The sequence below is a fragment of the Diabrotica undecimpunctata genome, chromosome 5 (genome assembly GCF_040954645.1).
Source record: "Diabrotica undecimpunctata isolate CICGRU chromosome 5, icDiaUnde3, whole genome shotgun sequence".
In the NCBI taxonomy this organism is placed as follows: domain Eukaryota; kingdom Metazoa; phylum Arthropoda; class Insecta; order Coleoptera; family Chrysomelidae; genus Diabrotica; species Diabrotica undecimpunctata.
This window is the reverse complement of record NC_092807.1, coordinates 42,448,816-42,472,678: the sequence shown is the minus strand read 5'-3', so window position 1 is coordinate 42,472,678 and position 23,863 is coordinate 42,448,816. Positions and strand designations below refer to the sequence as shown.

General features: G+C 35.1%; 1 protein-coding gene and 1 long non-coding RNA gene across 2 annotated transcripts in view; one reads left to right on the top strand and one right to left on the bottom strand.

The window, feature by feature from the left end:
* The window catches only part of LOC140441275 (very long chain fatty acid elongase AAEL008004-like), a 36,622-nt gene extending 35,415 nt beyond the window's left edge, over nt 1-1,207 (bottom strand). Inside the window, exon 1 of the mRNA XM_072531891.1 lies at nt 1,065-1,207. Within this exon, the coding sequence (XP_072387992.1) occupies nt 1,065-1,122 (58 nt within the window). The 5' untranslated portion in view covers nt 1,123-1,207. The remainder of the gene's footprint in view (nt 1-1,064) is intronic.
* Nucleotides 1,208-1,354: 147 nt separating this feature from the next.
* Nucleotides 1,355-8,067, top strand: LOC140440604 (uncharacterized). Its single transcript, XR_011950881.1, has 3 exons — nt 1,355-1,456; nt 7,751-7,946; nt 8,025-8,067. It is a non-coding gene; the product is annotated as an uncharacterized lncRNA (long non-coding RNA).
* The last annotated feature ends 15,796 nt before the right edge of the window (nt 8,068-23,863 follow it).

Sequence of the window (23,863 nt, the reverse complement as noted above, 5' to 3'; positions counted from 1 at the left end):
AACAACACCACACAAATGACATTTTATACCACAGAATCTTTCAAACACCTTAAATAGAACAAAATGCATACTATTTCATACATTACCAATTCTCCTACAAGAACAACTACACCAAACATTCATATCAGTATACCTACAATTAGACAAAACAATAACATACAACACCCAACCTGTCCTTAACCCAACACAACAGCTGCTACAACAAATACAACAAACCCACAACTAACGTCCACCTGCTCCCTACAATACAGGATTGGAGACATTCTACAAAACATTTGCTAGCAACGCCTATTCTACCAATTTATTAAAAACATCAATGTAATTTAAACTCGCTAAAAGTTTTTCCTAATTAAAAGGCTTTCTTTTGTGGTTTTCCAATCCTATTGCACAACGATACCTGTACATAGCGAGGATCTAACCGCAGCAACATCTACGTGGTGCAAAAATCAAATAACTCGAACATTTATTACTTTAGGAAGTTGTAATTCAGCGGCGGACTTGGTCCGAAAAGTAGAAGAACCAAATGTGGAGCAGATACAAAAACTAAAGCTTATAAAACCCAATGATGATAGAGTGGTATAACGCTTCATCGTATATCTGAAACAAAGGTAAACATCTGAAGCTAGACAGGAAAAAACATAAAGAAGAAATAAAGAACATTGCCAACAATAAAATGTTGACACTGCTAGATCATCAAGACCTAGTTCGTAGGCTCAGACGCATCAAAATTTTTGAACTTCAGTGATAACTGTTAGTCTAAACTGAGACATTGAACCTAGCCACATCAGTGAAGTGTGCAAAATTAATTATTAGTTTCTAATTTTGTCACTGACAATGTTAATTTGGCTACAATTGATTGATACGAAGCTGTACAAAGCAATATGAAAGTTATACTTTGCATTAAACCTAGTTTTATTAAGGGTGTAACTAAAAATTTTTGTTTAAAAAATATTTGAAGGATCTTATATTTCCTTAAATTTTAAATTTTTTGGTATATTTTAGTTTTTTTACTATTACAAATTTGTTACTATTTACCGATATAAATTATACGCACAAATACTCACCCGACAGTTCTTCAAAATATTGCCAAAGCTGTTTCCCAGTTCTGAATAACAAAGCCATGGCTGATATTTACACTGGTATCACAAGCCACACAGCTTGTCTAAAATTAAAAATTTAGTATGTGAGCTACTAATTTATACAGTATTAATTTATATAGTCAGAAAAGAATACCAGTTTTAACATTCTTACATATTTATAGCGATTTATAAATATTTAACATTATAAACAGATTTCCAAATTTTTGAATACTATGGACGTAATATAAATACCAAAAATGTTACTGGTATGACTTACAGTTTTTACATTATATACATATTCAAACTTAACAAAGTTTATATTATAGTAGAAGAAAACTAGCTAAAAAATATTTTTATTATACATTTAACACAATCAAGTAAGTAATAAATATAATAAACTTATTTAATTTGCTTATGATGCGTTTAATAGAAAATAAATTAATGTTCTTTTCATTTCTATTAAAATTTCATCGTTAGTATGCAGTTCTGCTAATAGTCAGATTGTACGTTGGCAAAAAAGTTTATGATAGATACTCTCAAAAATCTATGACTATCGCTTCATTAGGCTGAGTCTGACCACGATTTTCCTCTGTGACTCTTTTTGATTCTGGGACGTTGTTCCTCAAATTTTTACAAAAATTTTCACCCGTCAGACTTGCAAATCAGAAAACAAGTTATGTCAGACAATATAAAAAATTGGTTTTGCTGCAGTTAATGAAAGTATCCTAAAAAATTTGATGGTTATCTATGAATTTCGTCATATTAGTTTTTCCGACATGTTCGAGTCGTCAGACGCATTGAGTGACCTGTATTTATCATCAGACAATTTTATTTTTGTGTTTTTATATAATTTTTAAGCTATTTGCGAAATCACATATACATACACACACACACATGTAATCATCCCTGCCCCTAAGGAACATGTGTATACCATTATAAAGTGGGATGTCCAAAGATCAAACCGGTCTCACTTCGCTATTTAAGTAGTACCTATCTGACCCCCAGACTTTTCCTCCACCCCTCCTCAACGTGTGACTTACGTGAGGAGGCTTTTGACCTGAAAGTTACTTTAGGTGCCCTGGGTAATGGGACATCCTCTGTTTTTATTGACTGTGGTTAAGCCACCTAACTGTAGGGGTAGCACACATATCGGCTTTTGTCCCTATTTACTTTACTGGCCCTATAGAAGTTACTCTAACTTGACATCGGGACTAGTGTCCCTAAAAAGAAAAAATGTGTGTTACGAACAGAGAGCCACCAGCCTGGGTTGATGACTCTCTGTCCGAAAAAAAATATGTGCTCGTACACTCATCCGCCGATTTGGCAAAATAAATTTTGTCCTCCTCGCCGGCTTAGCATCCGAGTAGGGTCCGGCCACCGAGCCCATGTATGCCGCACATGACCTCGGTACTCGGAATTCACGATAGGATCAGCATTCGATCTGTCTGACAGGCCTTTTATACATTTTAATTGGGTTTTTTAAATTTCGGACGAAACAGCAGATGACGTTCGGTGTTCTGTAGAAGACATGGTTTTGTTTAGACAGTGAGCGATTTTTTGTTTTTTATCTTAAATACTACTACTAATCAAACTTAACTATGGAGTGTGCATTCCCAAGTGTATACTGCTCTCACACACTTCGTGTATATGTTTTTTGGGTTTTTATTTTTTATACTACATCTAAATTATTACTACGTGTGCGTGTGTTGGAGTGTGCTTGCCCAGGTTATATTGCCCTCACACACCCCGGTGTATATTGGTTTTAAATACTATCGTTTTAGTCTCGCCAGACTGTGACCGAATTCATACAGCCATCCAAACTTATCCAAACAACCATCTCTTGATTGGTTGCAGCAGTTCTGTCCCATTTTTTTTGGTGCTCACTGTCTAAAATACGTTGATTTGGTTCCTCTGTGGCTATCTCATTTCTTCATTTTTATTCTTCTTCCCTATATCCAGTTGGTTTGTGGTTTCGGCTGTCTGTACACCATTCTTGTGTTGATGTCGTAGTCTGTCAACTCTCTTAAAATCCTGTTGGAGTGGTTTCTGAGTCCTTTGAAGATGTCGTAGGCTCTTTCATCCATTGTCCTTCGGATGTTTTTCTGGCTTGAGTCTTTAAATACGTATCTTAGTTGTACGTATTTTGGTATATTTAATGCCTCTCTGATCATCGAATTTTGTGCTATTTGGACTTTCTTTCTATTACTTTTGCATGTGTGTCCACATGCGGCAGATGCATATGTTAGTGAGGGTAGTATTATGCTGTTAGCTGCTCTCATTTTTGTTTTAAATCGAAGTTTGCCCTTTCTACCTATTAGCGAAGACAGTTGACTTCTTAGGGCTTTTGCTTTACATGCTCTGCTTGCTTTACATGCTCAAGCAAGACTGCTTGCTTTACATGCTCTGTGAATATAAGCTTTCTGTATAGTATCACTCCGAGGTATTTTGCCTCGTTTATCCATTCTACAGGGGTGTTGGTAATGGTGATCTCCCTGTCTGGTCTACTTCTTCGGTATCTGCACATGACGGCCTGTGTCTTTTCGGGGTTCAGGGCACTTTTTCAACTAATACACCATCTTTGGAACCTATTCAGAGCACTTTGTAGGTGGCTGGCAGTTAGGTTAGGATCTCTGTTGCAAACTGATATGACTGTGTCATCCGCGTACAGACTAACCAGTGTTCTGGGGTCTGTTGGAGTATCAGCTGTGAATATAGTATATAGATACGGCGATAGCATCGCTCCCTGATTCACCCTAGCTTCTAGTGCTCTGAGATCAGATAGGGTTGGCCAAATCCGAACTCTGAACCTTCTATTCGCTAGGTATGACGCAAGAAGACATGTCATCGCCTCACTATAGCCTAGGTTGCTCATTTTATAGAGCAGACCTTGATGCCATACTCTATCAAAAGCTTTACTCACGTCGAGGAACGCCGTTGCTGTGTACAACTTTTCGTTAAAGCCTTTGGTGATGAATTCTGTCAGCCTTAATACCTGTAGTTCGCAGAAGTGTTCGGTCCTGAATCCGAACTGAGTCTCTGGAATAGATTCCAAAGCTTGTGTTTCTTTGTTGAGTCTAGTTAGGATGACTTTTTCTGCTATTTTGCTTACTTATCATAGTAAACTAATAGGTCTCTAGTGTTGTGGGAAAGTGCCGTTTTTCCCTGGTTTTGCTTTCATTATCACGTGTGCTTCCTTTCATCTGCCCGAGAAATATCTTAATTTAAGCATGCTACTTATGATGTTTGTAATGTATACTATTGCTTTCGCCGGCAGATTTTTTAGAATTCTGTTTGTGATATTATCCGGTCCTGGTGCTTTGTTTGCATTTGCCATCTTTATTAAACCTTTGATTTCTTCAGGGGAGGTGTGTGTTAATCCTATTCTTCACTTTTTCCTTTTTAGTCTTCTGGTTGCGTTTTCGACTTCTTCCGTGAAGTCTAAGTCTTCGTCGGGATGGTAGTTGTTTCTACATGCTCTTTCTATTTCGTCTTTTAATACCTCCGCTTTGTCTTCTTCGGTGTATACAATTCCATTTTTCCCGTGTAGTGGTGGAATAGGTTTTTTGTCTTGTCTTAATATTTTTGATATCTTCCAGAACGCGGATTTATTTAGATTTAATTCCTTGATATAGGTGTCCTAGCTTTCGTTGTTGTGGTTTTGTAGCTGTTTTTTAACTTCTCTATTTAGCTCGTTTGCAATCTTTTTATCTTCTTGAGTCCTTGTGCGGTAGGCTCTTCTGCTTCTTCTTCTATTTTTTTCTCTGATCAGGTCTTTTAATTCCGTACTTATGTCCCTGAATCTTCCTTTTTTTGTTATTATTTTCTCTTCTTTTGAGCTGGCATCGATGGCGTTTGTTACACACTGTCTTCTAGTTCTGTAATGTTGTTTATTGTGGGTATTGCACCGATGTTTTCGCTCGCGATTCTTTTGAAGTTTGGCCAGCTGGATTTTTCTTTTTGTGGGGCTGCAAATAGTTTATATCTATTGCACCCAGGGTCAGGACGATTAAATTAAATAAATCTATTTCATATTGTTGACCCACGTTGTGTAGGATTGCAATATCAAGATGAGTCAGTGGAGCAAGTCCGTTAGAGCACGTTGGATTCGTTGCGCCAACTGCGTATGTATTATTTCTTGTTTCGAGATAGTCGCAGAGCAGTCTTCCATTTCTATTGGTGGTTCTGTGGTACCAATTCGGTGATCTCGCATTTAGTTCGCCTATAATAATTGTGGGTTCTTCTGAATCCAGGATGAGGCTCAGGTCTTCGTCGAAGATTGGGTCATTAGGCCCGTACGCTTAGACGATTTTAAGTGTCTCGTTTTCTGTGATACGCTGGACTATCGTGGCTTCTATTGTGACCAAGCCATCAGGAGTTGGGATGGGCTTGGTGTTTGATTCCTTTTCTGATCATGATAGTCGTACCCCCTGAGTTTACTCTTTGGTCTGTTCTATGGATATCATAGCCTGGAAATTTGGTTTTTTTCTTCTTCACTAGTTTCGTTTCTTGTAGTGCTATGATATCGAGTTCCAGTCTGTTGGAAAATTCATACAGAAGATTGATTTTTTGGTATAGCCCACCTGAGTTCCAAGACCCAATACGAAGATCCTTTGATTGCTGTGCCAGCATATTTGTCCAATGCTACTGATTGCTGCTATCATCTGTGTCATTTTCTCTAGCATCGTGGAGAGGTGGGTCATTTTTGCATTAAAGTCCGAGTTGAAACTGGCGATTAATGCTGCGGCTTTGTTTGTGGCTGCGTGATTGCAAGTTTTTTGGTGGCCTGCGCGTAACTAACACCTTGGTTGATGGTGTTGCTGTTAATTGGTCTATCCTTTTTGTTTGACGTTGTTTTATTATTTTGTCCATTTCCTTTTTCTTTTGTATTATTTTATTTGCTTTTACGCAACACTGATGGTGTTTTTTATCCACCGAGCTGGCCGCTGCCAGAACGGTTTCTTAGTACCGTTCCAGGGACCTACGCGGTTGTTCACTCCCTGATTTCTCAGGTAGGGTTCATCTTGCTGTTTTTCTTACCACAGGTGCAGGGGCCGTTTCTGTCCGACTTCGTTAAATGTCAAAGCCTTACAGTGTCATCCCTGTCGACACACTGTGATAAACCTGATTCTTCACCGATGCTTAGTCGAAAATAACCTCTGCGAGGAGCCTATAAAGGCAGCTCCTCGACAATTTAATTAAAATTAACCCCGCATCCGCTTTTCACTTTGATACTCGCAAGTCACCAAGGTTTGCGCGGGGTCTCCGTCCCTTAGTCCTGACAAGAACTACTAAACCTTGCTATGCTCGCTTCTACCAAACCACCCGTCCGCAGTGCTCAACTGTCGAGTCGAACTGATCTATTTGTGAAATCGTGTCATGCCCCGCCTAATGAAGCGATACCCAAAGTTTGGAAAAAGTGGGAGAGGGGAACACCTTTAAACATATTTTCTTACAGGAGCTCTCCACACACCTAAAGAAAACATAAACAATATTTTATTCTTCTATAGCCCACTAGTATATATTTTATAAAGTATTTGGATGTTCTTTTTTACTACACAGTAAAAACGTTATTAAAATAGTAAAAAAATAATGACATTAATTTATCGAAAATTATATTGACTTTGGTCAAACCTTAATGAAATTAAAGATTGGGTTCTTTCGGTGCTCTTCCTATTGGAGAAAGATGGCAGTTTCCGAACTACATCGTCCGTTTATATGGTGTAAATATCCTTGATATCAGGAGAATAGAATGTTGATCCTTTCTTTCTCATAAATGACACGTATAATTCACTATGCGATTTATTGTTAATTTGTGCAACGTAGTGAATAACAGTTTTTTTATATAAAATTTAACAATAATGTAGTCATCTACAGACAGGTCTTCGAAACACACATCATCAAAAACATTATTCAGATAAATTTTTGGAATAGAGATCATGAACTGTGTATTTTGAATAACTTTCGCTAGATGTGTCAATTGTTTGTAAAATCTTTTCTGTAATCCTAATTTTCTTTTCTTATTTATTTTCTCTTGCTTTAAGGCTTTTTTTTTGGAGTTTCAGTAGGAAGTTTAGACCTTCCTCGCTTTTCATTGCTCGATTGCCCACTTTTAGCTCATTTATTCGGAAATAGTCAAACAGCCTCAACAGGAAATAATGGAAAGGCAGAAGCTTCAATAACAAGTAGGTTAAGGAGTTTTAAAAGTATAAGAACTAGTGGATTGTTGCAGTTAAATAAGTGTTTGTAGCTTCTATGGTTTGTTCCACAATGGGCCTGTCTGTGAAGTTTGCTTCATCAAAGTCTTCATTTGAAAACGCATTTCTATTAAATGGATATATTCAGGTTTTGTTAAGCCCGCTACTATATTTTTGATTGTAAAGGAGTTCTCAGAAGCCTGGTCTACAAGTTCAATAACATTATAAATGGTCATGGTCTTACGGGACGAGAGAGCATCCAATCATTTTGAACAAACTTATATTTTGCCTTAATTGGACCCCTAACAGATACATCCAACGGTTGTAACTTATGTGTGCAATGCGAAGGAAAGGTTACCATTAAAATACTTTTGCATAAATAATGGATTCCAGTAAGCAATGGCTTTCGTGGTTGTCTAGAAGAAGTAAATCAGGGTCAATCTCAGTACATTTAGTGTTAATCTCCAAATGTTTCAGCGTTTTTAGAAGAAGCCAAGTGTTCATGCATCCACTAGTTGGATTATTTACCAAGCCTAAACTACCAGATGAACAACCAACCATAAAAGTATCATGAAACCTTGCTCGAGAGAACATAAAAACTGGTGATACGGTATTTCCCGATGCGATACAATTCCTACTATTGTAACTAGGTATCCATATTTGCCAGAAACAGGTTATTCCACTTGCTTTATTCCTTTTTTAGATTGTGTTCGGAGCTTAAACTATTAAACTCTTGATTAATATTTTCTAGGTAGAAGATTTCAAGCATCCAAAATATACTTACTATAATAAGGTAGTATTACCATAATTGGTTAATATCTTGAATATAAAGATCAGTTTTGCTTATTGAACAAAATCGTATTAGTATCAAATAGTTGGTGGCTACTAACATATATAACCAAAAAATATAGAGAAATAATTATCACATGAGACAAGAGAGCTGTGTGAATTATTAAAAACTTAGCCCATAAAAAGAACAGACGAGAAGATGATACAAGAGTAAGAAGACCCATAAGTGAATTTGCATACTATGTATCTTCACTGTTGTTTAACCTTTATTTACAAAAAATATTTACCGATGCATGTATAATCATTGGTATATGCTAAACTCGATTTACGGTTTGTATTAATATCTTGTCTCGGCTTACATCATTGTAACAAATTTTCATTATTTAACATAGATTAATTAGTTTGATGAGTCGTGTACTTAAAGTACTCGTACTTCGACTGATCTCGAACTTATATCTCTAACAAAAAGCAACAATACGATTAGAAAATGAACTGTCCGAGATCTTTACGACAGAGTTGCATATTGTCACCGGCATTATTTAACATATACTCTGAAAACATCTTTAGAGAGGCCTTGGACGAATCAGAAGATGAGATTGCTGTAAATGGCCAACTTATAAACAACATGAGATCCGCAGACGATACAGTGTTGCTGGCAGATAGTGCACAGGGGCTCAAAAGGATGATGGATAACGTTGTAGAAGCATGTAACAAATACGGCCTAAAACTAAATTGCAAGAAGACAAAAATAATGATCATTCGTAAGAACACCGGCATAAACGCCCAAATTACAATTAACGATACACCGTTCGAAAGAGTGGAAAAAATATGCTATTTGGACTGCAATATTAAGAATACTTGGGATCACAGCTACGAAATAAAAACTCGTATTGAAAAAGCCAGAAGCTCTTTTAACACCCTTAGGAAGATTCTCTGCAAGTTATCTTTAAGTATCAATATACGCATAAGAATTCTTAGATCTTACGTTTTTAGTGTCCTCCTCTATGGAATAGAAAGCTGGAGCCTTACAGAAGATGCCATAAAACGATTGGAGGCATTTGAAATGTGGTGCTACCGACGTATGTTGAGAATCTCATATATACACCACACAAATAACATAACTATTTTCCAGAGGCTAAGAAAAGACAAAGAAATTATTAACACCATAAAAAACAGAAAATTGGCTTACTTCGGCCACATCATGCGTAATGATAAATACCGACTCATACAGTTAATTCTACAAGGCAAGATTGAGGGTAAGAGAGGCCCTGTACGTACACGTATATCTTGGCTGGCCAATCTTAGGAAATGAACTGGTCTAACGTCAACTAATCTATTTCGAGTTGCTGTGAATAGGATAAGATGGGTCAATGTGGTCGCCAACATCTCTAGGAAATAGGCACATTTAGTAGAAGATTCTTCTTTTTCGTGGGTTGGTAAATATTGAAATATTTTCATCAATGAGCTAATTTTGCCTTATTTTGGAATACATTGATAAGTATTAGCAAAGTTTCGACCTTTTGACATTACATATTAAACACTCCGTTACATTTAAATGTAACGTAATGTAATATTTGACAGATTGACAACTGTTGCTAATATGCAATTATTTCTATTTTCTATAGATTTACTAAAGTATGTATACGGTTTTGCTCTAAAAGAATATTAAATACATAGAAAATTTTTCTTCGTGTATGATGATAGTATTCGGTTTTTTTATGTAATATCTGCGTTACAAAATAATATCTTTTCTTTCAGGGAGTTATCTTCTCATTTTTGCACTTACCAAGAAATTTGCCAACGAGGACGTTGTCTTAAATCAGTTTTCCCTATATTACATAAATTACAACATCAGAAAAGGTGGTGTAGATTGTGCTGATGAAAAATCAGCTGCCTATAATGTGAGCAGGAACACCAAAAGATGGCCTATAATAATATTATATATTGTAATCAATAGTGCCGGCATCAATGGGCATGTAGTTTACAACGCAAACAATTTTGACGAAAATTTGGCACAAAACATTTATCTCAAAAATGTTAGTCTTAATTTAGTTAAAGAAAGCATTAATTTTCGAGCGAAAAACATGCACTTAAAACGATAAACGCGTACTGGTGCACAGCCTCTAACGAGTTCAGAAGTGGCCATACGACAATCAACTGACGGTGTACAACATGGAAGATGCTACTACTGTCGAATGTAGACAGTATTTTGACACTATGTGTCAAAATTGTGTTACACAAAATTTTAAAGATTGAGAGACATACGGTAACGGGTACAGTTGTTGGCCGGTCTCTGGTGATTGGCCACTTTCACAAAAATCCAAAATATTAAGATTCTCAGAAACAATAAGAAAATAAATTTACTTGTAGTCAAATTTGGCAACATTGCTATATATTTGGTCAAGCATCATCTCTCTCAGTTAATATTATCTAGTTGTTACGGCGTGTGTTGTTCGGAGCTTAACATGTGCATCCAGTTTTTTAAAGAATTCGTTAAGGGAGGCTATTCACGAGGTGAGTTGTCTTGGCTAATAATATTATGTATCCAGGTATATCAATGTTTTATGGCGATTTAGTGGGGTATATCTTACATAATCAGTGGTTTTAATAGTAAGATTATGAATTTTTGGTGGTAAATTTGAGTGGCCAAGCACTGTATCTTAAATATGTCGATGTTATAATGATTTCCCTATCGGCCAATTGCTGTACCTACTTAAAATTAAAATATTTATTATAATTTAGGCTTTTTTGGCATAGTTTGGTCCAAAATAAGATATTTCAAGCATTTTTTCTTATTTTTTAAAACAATAATCAGTTGTTAGCCGACTGCCAATCACTAAACCACAGGGTGGCCTAAAACGGTAGGCAGGGTAGGTAGGAGTGGTAATGTGTAATAAGAATATATTTTTTGTCCGGATTCCTATTTATAAAATTACAATTATTTAGTTGTTATAAAATCAGTGCTAATAAGGAATGAATCAAATTTGAAACGCCCGTATTGTAGCTAACATTATTAGTATTAAATAATTTTTATTTTAAGAATCAAAAATGCCAAATATCCGTAAAGATAAAACGTATCAAAAACAATATACAGAACAAGATCTTCAGTCTGCTTTTCAGGCCATAGAAAATGACATGAGCCAGCAAAAAGCCGCTGAACAATTTATTGTGCCAAGAGCAACATTGCAGTTTACAGCAAGCGAAAAATTTAATAAAAAATACTACCCTTGGTCCCAATCCTACTCTTTGTTTGAAAGAAGAGAATCGTTTAAAGCATTGGATCATAACATGCTAAGACAAAGGATTTCTGGTAAGAGAAGAAGATATCCAAGACTCGGTTTAAGGTTTTCTTGACGCAAATCCACGTGCCAATCCCTTTACTGACAATTGGCCCGGAAGAGGTTGGTATAGATCCTTTTTAAATCGACACCCAGATTTAAGTGAGAGAATTCCAGAAGCGGTAACGGCATCAAGTTCAATTGTGTCTAAAAAATATATAAAAAAATGGTTCACCGGGTTCAAGAATATATGCATCATAAAGGTTACATTGATATTCTTCACGATCCTTCACGTGTTTTAAACGGCGATGAAACCTGCTTCCTCTTGTGTCCCAAAAATTAAAAAGTCTTGGCTATAAAGGGAAGTAAACATGTATATTAAATAGAGCATCACTCCAAAGTTAATTTGACGGTTATATTTACCTTTGCAGCATCTGGAGAAATAAGAGCATCAATGATTATTTACCCCTATAAATGAATTCCTAGCAATCTTCTTAATTCCGTTCCAAGAGAATGGGATATAGGATGTAGCGATACGGGATGAATGAAAAATGAAAACTTCTATGAATACATAGGAAACGTCTTATATCCTTAAGGTTTTTTATATTCTTTAAGTACCTTAAAACTTACTAACCATTCAAACCAGTGAATTATGTTCAAAGTTACAAATCATTTTAGTGGCATTATATCCCAATGCGACCAGAATTATACAATCTGCAGATATTGCTGCATTTAAATCATTAAAGGCAAATTGGAACCGGGCAGTATTAAAGTTTAGAAGCAACCCAAACTCAGTAGTTACAAAAGAGACTTTTGCATTGGTACTAAACACAGTCATTAGTAAATTAAAATCAGATTCCATAATTAATAGCTTTCAAGCATCTGGATTGTATCCATGGAACCCTGAAGCAATAGAATATTCCAAATATTCTTCTTCTTCTTCTTCTTCCTTTACCCTATCCGTTTCAGACGTGGGCTATTAACAAGGCTATTTTGACTTTGTTTACGGCACCTCTGAACAGTTCGGTCGATGTTAGTCCGAACCATTGTCGCAGGTTATGCATCCATGAGTGTCGTCTTCTTCCCGGTCCGCTCCTACTGTCGATTCTTCCTTGGACTATTAACTGTAGCAGCCGGTACTTAGTATGCCTCATGACATGTCCGAAGTACTCAAGCTTCCGTTTCTTTACGGTGAAGATTATTTCTTTGCTTTTGCCTATTCTCTGCATTACTTCCACGTTAGTGATGTGGTCTGTCCAGGATATCCGAAGAATACGGCGATATATCCACAGCTCAAAGGATTCTAGTTTCTTCAGGGTGGCTTCCGTTGTGGTCCATGCCTCTGCTCCATAGAACAAGACCGGGAAGACATAACACTTGACTAGTCTTAATTTTAGTTCCATTTAGATTTTGCTTGTGAACCACTTTTTCATATTGTTGAACGCGTTTCGCGCTTTTTTCAATTCGTAATCTTATTTCTTTTGACTGGTCCCATTTTGTGTTGACTGTGATTCCAAGGTATGTGTATGTCTCCACTTGTTCTATTTTTCGGTTGTTTAATGTCAGTTGCATCGGAGGTTGTTGTGTTCTGCTGATGAGCATGCATTTAGTTTTGGTTGTATTGAGTTCTAAACCATATTCTTGACTTGCTGTGTGTATGCTTTGCATGAGTCTTTGAAGCTCGTTGCAGTCATTTGCGATAATAACTGTGTCGTCAGCATATCTAATATTATTGATTACCTCTCCGTTTACTTTGATACCCTCCGAAACTTCTCCCAGTGCTTCTCTGAAGATTTGTTTAGAGTATATATTGAACAGGAGCGGCCAGAGGACGCATCCCTGTCGGACACCCTTTTTAATATCTATCTTCCCACTGCGTAAGTTGCCCATCTTTATCTCAGCACTTTGGTTCCAATAGAGACTGGTTATTATGCGCAGATCCTTGCCATCAATATGCATCTTCCTGAGCATTTCCATGAGTTTATCATGTTTGACCTTGTCAAACGCCTTGGAGAAGTCGATGAAGCACAAGTGGACGTTTTTGTGCATGTCTCTGCATCTTTGAATTAAAACTTGCAGACTGAAGATCGCCTCTCTTGTGCCCAATGCGCTTCGGAATCCGAACTGTGACTCCGATATATTTGCTTCGCATTTGTTATATATTCTATTGTGTATGATTTTGGTGAAAACTTTGGTAATGTGATTTATCAAGCTTATTAAGCGGTGTTGATCACAGTGTTTTGTACTTAGTGTTTTAGGTATGGCTACAAAGGTCGATCGAAGCCGTTCATCCGGAATCTCCCCTTTGTCGTAAAAGGTGTTAAAAAGGCCTGTCAGAAAATCGAGGAAGTGGTCATCCGTTTCGCATAGGAGTTTGATGATCTCGCCCTGTATGTTATCGGGACCTGGTGTTTTGTCGTTTTTTAGCGATGAAATGGCTTTTTCCATTTCAGACCTTAGTATTTCGGGTCCAGTCATGTCGTCATCTTGGTCCACTGTCGCTCTGCGTTTATCGTTAAAAAGTCGTTCTACGTAATCTTTCCATGTGTCAATGAGCTTCAAGCCGTCTGATATAAGGTTACCGTCTGCGTCTATTAGTGTCGGGTGGGGATTATTGGTTTTCTTTTTAGTTGTTAGTCCAAATATTTAGGAAAGATTATTGACCCGAATAAGGGTATTTATCACACTATTTTTATAACAAAATTAATAACAGATAAAGATTTTGTACACACAGTTGGAGCCGCAAAAATATTAGAATTTCAAAGTTTGGATAATTGCGAAGAACTAAATGAAGATTTCTTTAATGTATATAATTTATTTCAAAACCATAGATCTACCCACGATTCAGACTACAGAGACAGGTGGAATCATAAATGATATACAAGATACTTCTATCATCACAGAAACCCATATATCTTCAGATATTACACTTAACCCTGTAGGTAACAGGTGGTAGATGTGACAGTAAATATAGGTGATATTGCAGACACAAATATCTTTAAAGCAGATACACTTATTGATCATACAATTAAAAGCACTACTTTGAAAAATGGAGTTAGAATACACATACCAGAAGTGATGAACCTCAAAGAAAAACAAGAATTGTCACGGAACCAATTTCCTGATTCTGTAGAGGAAAACGTTAATCTACCCACAGTGATAACATATTTCTTAATGTCATAAATCAAATTTGAAGAATAAACCCTAAAGCATATGTACAAATTTGGAAATCAGCAAAGAAAAACGTGCTGGTGAGTCGGCTAAAAGAAAGTTATTTTTTGAAACCGAGGGATATCCAGAACATGAAAAAAATACAAATTCTCTCACATATAACGGTGAAACAACCAGACGACATCAACCCACCTGTAAATAACCTTTTGTATACAGGATTGTGTTATTCTTGTTCCTATATCTAAATCAAAAGTTGGTATAAAATGTCTATTTTGTGTTAGAGGCTACCATATTGGTACTTGTGCAAGGAAACAAGAAATTGAAAACTTAAATAGTTTTGTGTGCCTTACCTGCACAAACAAAAAAAGAAAATTAGGAATTTTATGAATGGTCAATGACTGTAATTCTATATGCCAATAACTATGTTTGTATGACCAATAACTCTGTAGTTCTGTAAGTTTCAAATTTGTGTTAATTTTTGATATACATTATTATTTCTGATTAAAATAACCTGAGTTTTTATAAAATTTGATGTTTCATTGCTTTTAAAAAACCCTTAAAAAATATTTCACTTTAAAAAATACCAATTTACAATTTTAATTTAATTGGCAATTCCTTAAGTGGCCAATCACTCTACTTGTTACCCTATCCCAAAATTTACCATTGTTGTCTTTTTTTGGGGTTTGCTTGTATCAGTTCCAAGTAAAAAATGGTTGTTTGTTTATGTTATTAAAAGATGTTTTATGCCATGATGCCAAGATTTAAATACATAATATGTGTCTTTTACACACCACCTGTTCTTTCGTGTAAACCAAATTCACCCGTAACGCGACGGGTTAAAGAATAATTAGTAGCCTACCTAAGCTGCACTAAGCCATATACAATTTCATATCTTTTTTAAAACCAATTCCCGGTGCTCTTATTGACCTACGCTTCATAAAGTTAACAAATATATATATCTACCCCCATCAAAAAGTTCTTATTAGAATCCTACGTTTTACGTGTAGTCTATCAGCGATATTTTATAAAATGAAAATTCTACCTTTCCTTAGTCATTAAATTTCGTTTTTGTTGATCGAACTAATGAGAAAGTTCTAGTAATTTATAGCAGCACATTTAGAACGCTGCAATTTATACGAATATACGAAGTTTCGTTGATAGGAATATATGTAGGTTTGGAATAATTACTTTGGCTTGATTATTAAAGGTTAGACTTGGCACAGCGTTGATTTACAAAGGTAACGATCATCGCCATTCACAACTTCTTATCGGTCGTATCTTTAATTATAATTTTCAACTTAATCAAAAGAAAAACAATTGGTATGCATTGTCTCCGTAAAGTACGGAATAAATACGATATTTCCTAAACGAAAAGCCTTTTTAAAAAAATCTAAAACACGTCGATTTTTACATTTAATGTTCTACATTTTACAGTAAAATTTCAATATACAAGGTTATACACATTACAGTGATGACGTCATGGGCTCTTTTTTTAATGTAACACCCTGTATTTTAGGACATTTTTAGATCGATAAAAATGAGCTGATTCCAAAAAAGTATAATACTGGGGGTCTAACGAATATAATGTGAAAGATATGCGCTTAGAAAATTAATTTTTATTGATTTATAATAATAATAAATTATAAATAAATTATAATAAATAAATTGAAAGAAATCCAGTAATTAATACATGACTTAATCTTAAATGTTCGAATTGTGGCCCTTGTTGTATTTGACAGTAACCCAAACGTTGTACAAATTCTTGTAGTACCTTGTTTAGGCTTTCTTGAAAAATATTGTTTATTTCTTTGCGAATTCTTGTTTTTAAGTCTCCAATATTTGCAGGTTTCGTTTCATGCACAATATTCTTTAAATGACCCCACATAAAATAATCCAAAGGATTGAGGTCTGGCGACCTCGCTGGCTATTCAATATATCCACGTCTTCCAATCTACCTGTTCGGAAAAATTTCGTTTAGGTACCTTCGAACATCTAAAGCATAATGCGGAAGCGCACTATCCTGTTGAAACCATAAACTTTTATCAAAGTCTCCAATATTAAATGTACTGGGGAATAAATTAACTAAAGTAGGTCCGAGATACCCACTTAAAAAATGAAGGTATGCTGGCCCATTTAAATTACCTTCGAAATAGTAGGGTTCAATGATTTTATTTCTTACAATGCCAGCCCATACGTTTACCTTTTGCGGGTATTGTGTATGATGTTCCAGCATCCAGTTGGAGCTTTCTTTTGTCCAGTATCTACAATTCTGGCGGTTGACCTTGCCATTTAATTTGAATGTAGCCTCATCAGAAAAAATAATATTTTAAACCAAGAGAGGGTTTCGGTGGCTGTTATCCAACATTATTTCGCAAAATTGTATTTTTTTATCTGGATCATACTCGTTTAATTCCTGTACAACTGTGCATTTTACTTACTTTACTTACTTTTACGTACTTTGTGTACCGTTGTTTTGCAAACATCGAGATCACTATTAACCTTACGAATAGAAGTGTGCGCATATTCTTTAAAAGCAAGTAGACGACCTGATTTTCGTACATTTTCAACCGTACCAGTTTCTCGAAATTTCTTTTCAATCTTACTTACTGTTGACTGCGTGATGGGTATTTCTAGATTTTTATCATTAAATAAATTACACACTTCCATCTAAGTTCGCGATTTGTCTCCCTACACAATCATCAGGAGTATTTCAATTATTTGCTTTACACTCAAATTAATTTCTACTAAAAATTAATTCTAAGCAATAATACAGAACATTCACGAATTAATGCAATTAATGTACTACTTAATTGTTATTAAACGTTACTAAACATAATTACAGTTTACCAAAAACTAGAAGTAGGCTACTTTTTTGCAATTGATAATAAATAATTTATTTCCTAAGCGCATATCTTTCAAATTATATCCATTAGGTATTATACTTTTTTGAAATCTGCTAATTTTTATCGATCTAAAAATCTCTTAAAATATAAGGTGTTACACTTAAAAAAAGATCCGATGACGTCATCACTGTAATGTGTATCACTTTGTATAATGAAATTTTATTAAGCATTAAATTTAAAAATCGACCCGTTTTAGATTTTTTTAAAAAGGCTTTTCATTTTGGAAATATCGAATTTATTCCATACTTTACGGACACACTGTATGAATTTTATATACGATCGCCGTATATTTTAAAATTATGATAACACGATGATTTACATGGACTCATTTTTCTGTGGTCTACTTTACGAAGTAATATCTAAATAATAACAGCATACAGAGCGGGCACAATTTCCAATTATATTCTTAATGCGATATAATACTGTAACGAACATGCATTTGAAGTAGTCCATATAACGGTTGCATCTCTAGACAATGAAGTGTGTTCTCGAACGTTCCGGATGTATCGACTGGGTGAAAGATCGAGACGTCAATACAAGCGAAATAAAGGTGGACTATCCCAAATTATTCTAGTATATAATAATAATAACTTTTATATATAAGCAGCGCTGTTATGAGTTAAAGGGAGTTGATAAGATATAATCGTGCTATTAACTTATAAATTAATATATTTACATAAATTATAACCGCTCGCTAATTTAAAAATAAATTCAGCAGTGACTTTTGAAAAAGACTTTTGAACTTTTCTTTTGAACTTTTGAAGTATTGTTCGTCGAGAACATTCGCGTAGTTCGGTAGTGATCTTGGTAACAAAGAACATTTAAAAAGAAAGTACGTGTGTGCCTAACTAAAGATGCTGCTAGTAGAACTTTCAGTAAAACAATTGTGTGAGCAACTAGAAGTACGCGATGAAAACTGCAGCGGGTCCAAGAAGATCTTTCAAGAGTGACTGAGAAATGTTCTTAACAAGAATGGAGATGGCCCAGAGATATTCCAGTTTCAATCAGTAGAAGAAGCAGTTTTAATATAAATAATTGGTGGAAAATTCGAAAATGTTTCTCAAATGATTGAAGAAACTTTTCAAAAGAATAATGAAAGATTCGATGAAACGTCTCAAATTCTTAAAGAAGCAGCTAGACAAAACGACGAGAAATTCAAAAATGTTTTCAGAAGATTCGACGAACTATGTATTCAGAACAATGAGAAATGTGAAGAAGTTTCTAGAACATTCGATAAGATAGAAAAAATGTAAACGACGTAGAAGAGAAGATCAAACAATTAGAGACCATGACAACCAATACAAAAGTGGTAGCGCCAGTTAATGCAGTACTTTTAAATCGTGTAGTAGAAGAATAATCATCTAGTGATGAAACGTCAAATCGTATGAAATTTAAATTTCCACCATTTGATGGAAAGTCTTTTTGGTCCATATACCTTAGACAATTTAGAGCTATTGCGACAGCCAATCATTGGACAAGACAAGAAAAGGCTGTTTCCTTGACTACTGCTTTACGAGGTGATGCTGCGGATGTCCTAAGATCGATTCCTAAGGATCCAGTAAAATGTTATCAGACCTTGTTCAGTCGACTAGATAAACGTTACGGAGATTATCATCTACACAAGTCTACAAAGTACAAATAGGAAGTAGAATTCAACGAGCGAGTGAATATTTCAAGAATTTGAAGCAGATGTTGCTCGTATAGCGCTGTTGGCTTATCTGGAGACACCACACAATATATTGAAAGACATTGCTATAGATACCTTCATCAATGGGTTGAGAGACAGTGAACTATAGAAAACTTTATGACTAGCAAGACAAAAAGTTTTAGATGAAGCGCTCGCCATTGCCTTGAAATACGAAACAGCTAGTCAAGCTTTACGGAGCTATCGAGTACAAACCTCTGAAGAGAACGACAAGCAAAAGGATAAACGAATTTTAATCAAATAAAAGGCAGATATCGAGTACAAGTTTTATTAAATCTTGTCCAAGTACTTTAGCTCCTCGAGCATATTCAGGGGCATTATATTAAAACTAGGCTATCCAACAATTTAGTGAATGTCATAAACATTAACTAATATATTTACACAACGCGAGACAAAGGAGAAACAGTTTAAAAAATATTATAAAATTGAAGAAGCTACATATTGGGTCACAGCATAAGAGAGAATCATTCTCTTTCCTGCTGTCACCCAATGTAGTGGTAGTAGTCACATCAGTGTAGTAGTGTCTCGGCTCGGGACACTGAGACCTCGGAAGCCCTGAAGAAGACATCGAAGGGAATTTCGAAAGCTCGGCGCAATGATAATCCACGCGGTTCAATCCGGAAGACTGTCGAGTTTAATATTAATAACCAACCGCGGAAACCTTTCGAAACATATATATATATATATATATATATATATATATATATATATATATATATATATATATATATATATATATATATCCAGTCATAACACTGTGTTAGTTATTAATTTGAACTCGAGAGTTTGAGAATAGAGCATGTACAACTCTTTAAAGTTATTGGCGCTTGACAAGATATCGTCATTGTTATTGTGCAATTTTTAAAGTATGGGAGGCCACTAAGTGTGTATTTTGGTTAGTAAAAGTTTAAACCTGCACTGAAGTGTTGTGAAGGATACAACAGCAAGCTTTGGGATATGGGTCAACAGATCGCTTAATAAAACGGGGGTAAGAAAGAGAATCATACTAACCGTGAAGAAATGGTCAAAAATTCAACAAAAAAAGCCACTGCCACAAAAGGACTGCCACCCTATCGTTTCCTTGAGTAATAAGGAAAACTCAGAATTTTACGTGTTAAAAATTGCTTCAAGAAAGATAAAAAAATATGACAAATATGCTTAACCTTTCTTGAAAACCATTATACATATATAGCTAAAAGACAAGAAATACTTACACTTACCTTAAGAAAGACTGTTACAGAAGTCAAAAAAATACATTGTTGTTACCTACTAGCTATATTTATTACTAGCTAAATCATAAAATCTTAGTTTAGCTAGGTATGGTTATCATTTTACAAACGAAAGCAGATTTTAACCGTCAGCATTTACTAACAAACAAGTTTAGTGTTGTATTTAAAAAAGAAATAAAATTGCTATTTAAACGTGCAAAAAAATTATGAAGACATACACCATTAAAAACCACTGTTGGACTGAACTGCACTAGATGCATGTATAAGAAATTAAAAGTAATTACAAGTTTCTTTCTTTTTTTGGTTATCATTAGAAAATATTAAGCACTATAATTGAATCTACTGGGGCAGATTATAAAAAAAGTTGAAACTTTTAGTGAATTGTGGGTTTGTTTAGCTATATCACTGCAATTAAAGTTGACCCCTTCTGAACTAACTTAATTTTTATTTATTGTTTTTTTTATTCTTGCTGGGACACCACATATTTTAATTTACCTAGTACTACTTCATAGACTGCATAATATCACTAACACTACTGCAAAGAATACACTTGATCCCCAAAGATGCTTTTAAAGACACTAATATTGCCCGTTCCGGTATGGTACAAGCCGGTACCGCCTGACTAGTGGACCGCCACCTGATTCTCTCAAGATCTAATTAGGGGACAATCCCCTCTTGCGGGCGATTGGTTTCCGCTTAAGACAGTTTTACATTATGCTATTTTCATGCTAGGCAAGAGCCATGCAAGACAGATCATGGAACTGCGCAAGCCCACGGGCTATTTCCATGCAATTCCTGTGCTAGACGAAAAATTAGAACATGTTCTATTTTTCATGCTATTTTCTTGCAATTTATCGTTAAAATTCATGTTGCCAACATAACAATTTATAATAGATTACAGAATAAAACATAACCTTATCTCTATCTTTAGCGTATATCATAAATTGCCCTACTCACAATGGGAATAAATTGAGATATAGCTGATTCTGATACTCTAAAATTGTACATTAGAGATCGAAACGTTTCACCAGTTGCCAGATACCTTAAAGTTATAATTAATTTTGTCCTTGATGGAATGCACTGGCGAAAATTGGTATCTCTTTTCTGAATTAAGGGATTAATTTTTTCCAGGAGCTTAAGGAAAGTGGACTCGTTCATTCGAAGAAAGTTTGTTTTTAAAAAGGTCTCTAGCATCCAAGAACTCTTGGGGTAACTTCAAATTTCCCAGTCCTGCATTCAAGCAAGGTTTGACCCCGCATTTTCTAGGTTTTCTTTTTTTATTATTTTTCATGATTGTTGCTACAACAGCAATATTCAACAATAACAATGTTTTCTTTTCTTTGGTTGACATCCTTCACCCTTTTAATAACCATAAATAGTGTATACAATTTGTATTTATTTATTATATTATTTATTTTAGTACTTATTTATTTAAAATAAAATAACCTCAAATTGATAAATATTTTCTCTGTTGGCAACAATGAAAGTGGGATCTAAAATTGCACAGAAATATCTCTGATGTAAAAAGGTCAAGCTAGGCAAGAGATGTGCCATGCAAGACGGACTTGCATAGCATGAGACTTGCATAGCCTAGATGTAAAGCTGCCTTTAGAGACATCTAGCAAAATCATTTGGCAATTTAAACAACAGTAAATATGCTTTTAGCGACATTTTTCAATGCAAATGGATGACATAGAGACAGGATATTGGCCAGAAAGGTAATGGTTGGTTGTCACAATAATTTTTAACAATATTCTAAGGCTAAAAATTTATGAAAAATTTAAATAATCAGTAAAAGTTAGTTGTAAACAAAACAATGTCAAAACACGTTGAAAACTGATAATTCCCGTCATTAACCACCGTTCTTCGCCATATTTCTATCTCTATTTAATTATTCTATTGTGGAAAGACAAGCAGTTAAATTTTATAACTTTACGATTTTTTTTCTCGAATTTTGATGGTGAATGGTTGCTTCGTGTTCAAAGAAATTGCTGGATTTATCCTACATAATACATCATCATCATCATCATCAGTGGTGCTACAGCTCTAGTTGAGCCTTGACCTTCCCCAGTCTATTTCGCCAGTCGTTTCTGTTCATCGCCAACCGTTGCCAATTTGCCGCGCCGATTTTCCTTGCGTCCTCGTCCACACCGTCCCTCCATCTCAGTCGTGGTCTGCCTCTACTCCTATTTCCCACTGGGACCGATAATAGAGTTCGTCTGGGTGGGTAATTTTTATTTGCTCCTACATAATACAAGTGAAGGAAAAAGAGATGTACTACATGTGGTGCAAATCATGATTCTCCCCCGTTTGTAGGGTGCAGTAGGTTTTGTTAAACACCAGATCATGATTCTAGACATCCTGAATGTAAAGAAAGAAAAAGACAAAAGAGTATTACTAGCCTTACTAACATTTTCTATGTGATCCTATTCCTTTACATATTTCATCTTTTATACAGTCAAACCCACATCTAGTTCTTTTGGTAGATTTAAATCTAGTTAAAGTTCGCCATTATGGAGGACGAAATTTCTCCTGACCCGCCACCAGATCAGGACCCTAATATAAGTAAAAATCTGTCTCAAAATAATGCAATAGAAAACTAAACATTAAAGAAAGAATATTATATTCTGTATCAGATTTGGGACCATTTGAGGTCTTTGTTCAGGGTAAAAATAGTAATGTGGGTAACTATTATATTCCTAAGTATTGCTAAGACTATCTTAAATTTAAAACTAAACGAGATTGATGTTTGATACAAACGAAAAAAAAAAAAAAAGAATTGGGGTAGTATTCAAGGACAGACAATCTCCCAATTCGTTTATCCTTAGAAAGGACTGGAAATAATTAGGATATCAGGTTTTCATTTCCATTCATCTTATTTCTTGTAAAGGTATTTTCATGGGAGTTTTTAAATTTTTTTTAGAAGAGGAAATTAAAATGTCAACTACTACTAATCTGCCCTTTTGTAAAGTTTTCTCTGTTATAAGAATGAATAGAAAGGTTATGCAAGATAATTCAGAAACCATTATTTTCATCCCTACAGGTACTATCTGTTTAACTTTTTCAGGAAGGAATATCCCCAAAGAAATTGAAATTTATGGTCCACCTATGAGAGTGATCCCTTTTGTTAGTCCAGTTCTCCAATGTCATAACTATCTTTTATATGAGCATTCTCTTTCTCAATGCAAGGAAAAAACAGATGTGCTACATGTGGTGCAAATCATGATTCTCCCTCGTTTGTAGGGTGCAGTAGGTTTTGTATGTTCTGTAAAACACCAGATCATGATTCTAGACATCCTAAATGTAAAGAAAGAAAAAGACAAAATAGTATTAAGGAACTTATGTCGTTCATTAACTTATCCTATTACGAAGCTAACCAAAATATTATAAGGGAAACATCTAGCCCAAAGTTAAACATTAAGGATTTTCCAAATCTTGTAAATAATCTATCCTCTGCAAATAGTATTTCAGTTCAAGAGAGGAGATCAGTTGCTACATCTCTGTCTTCAAATTCT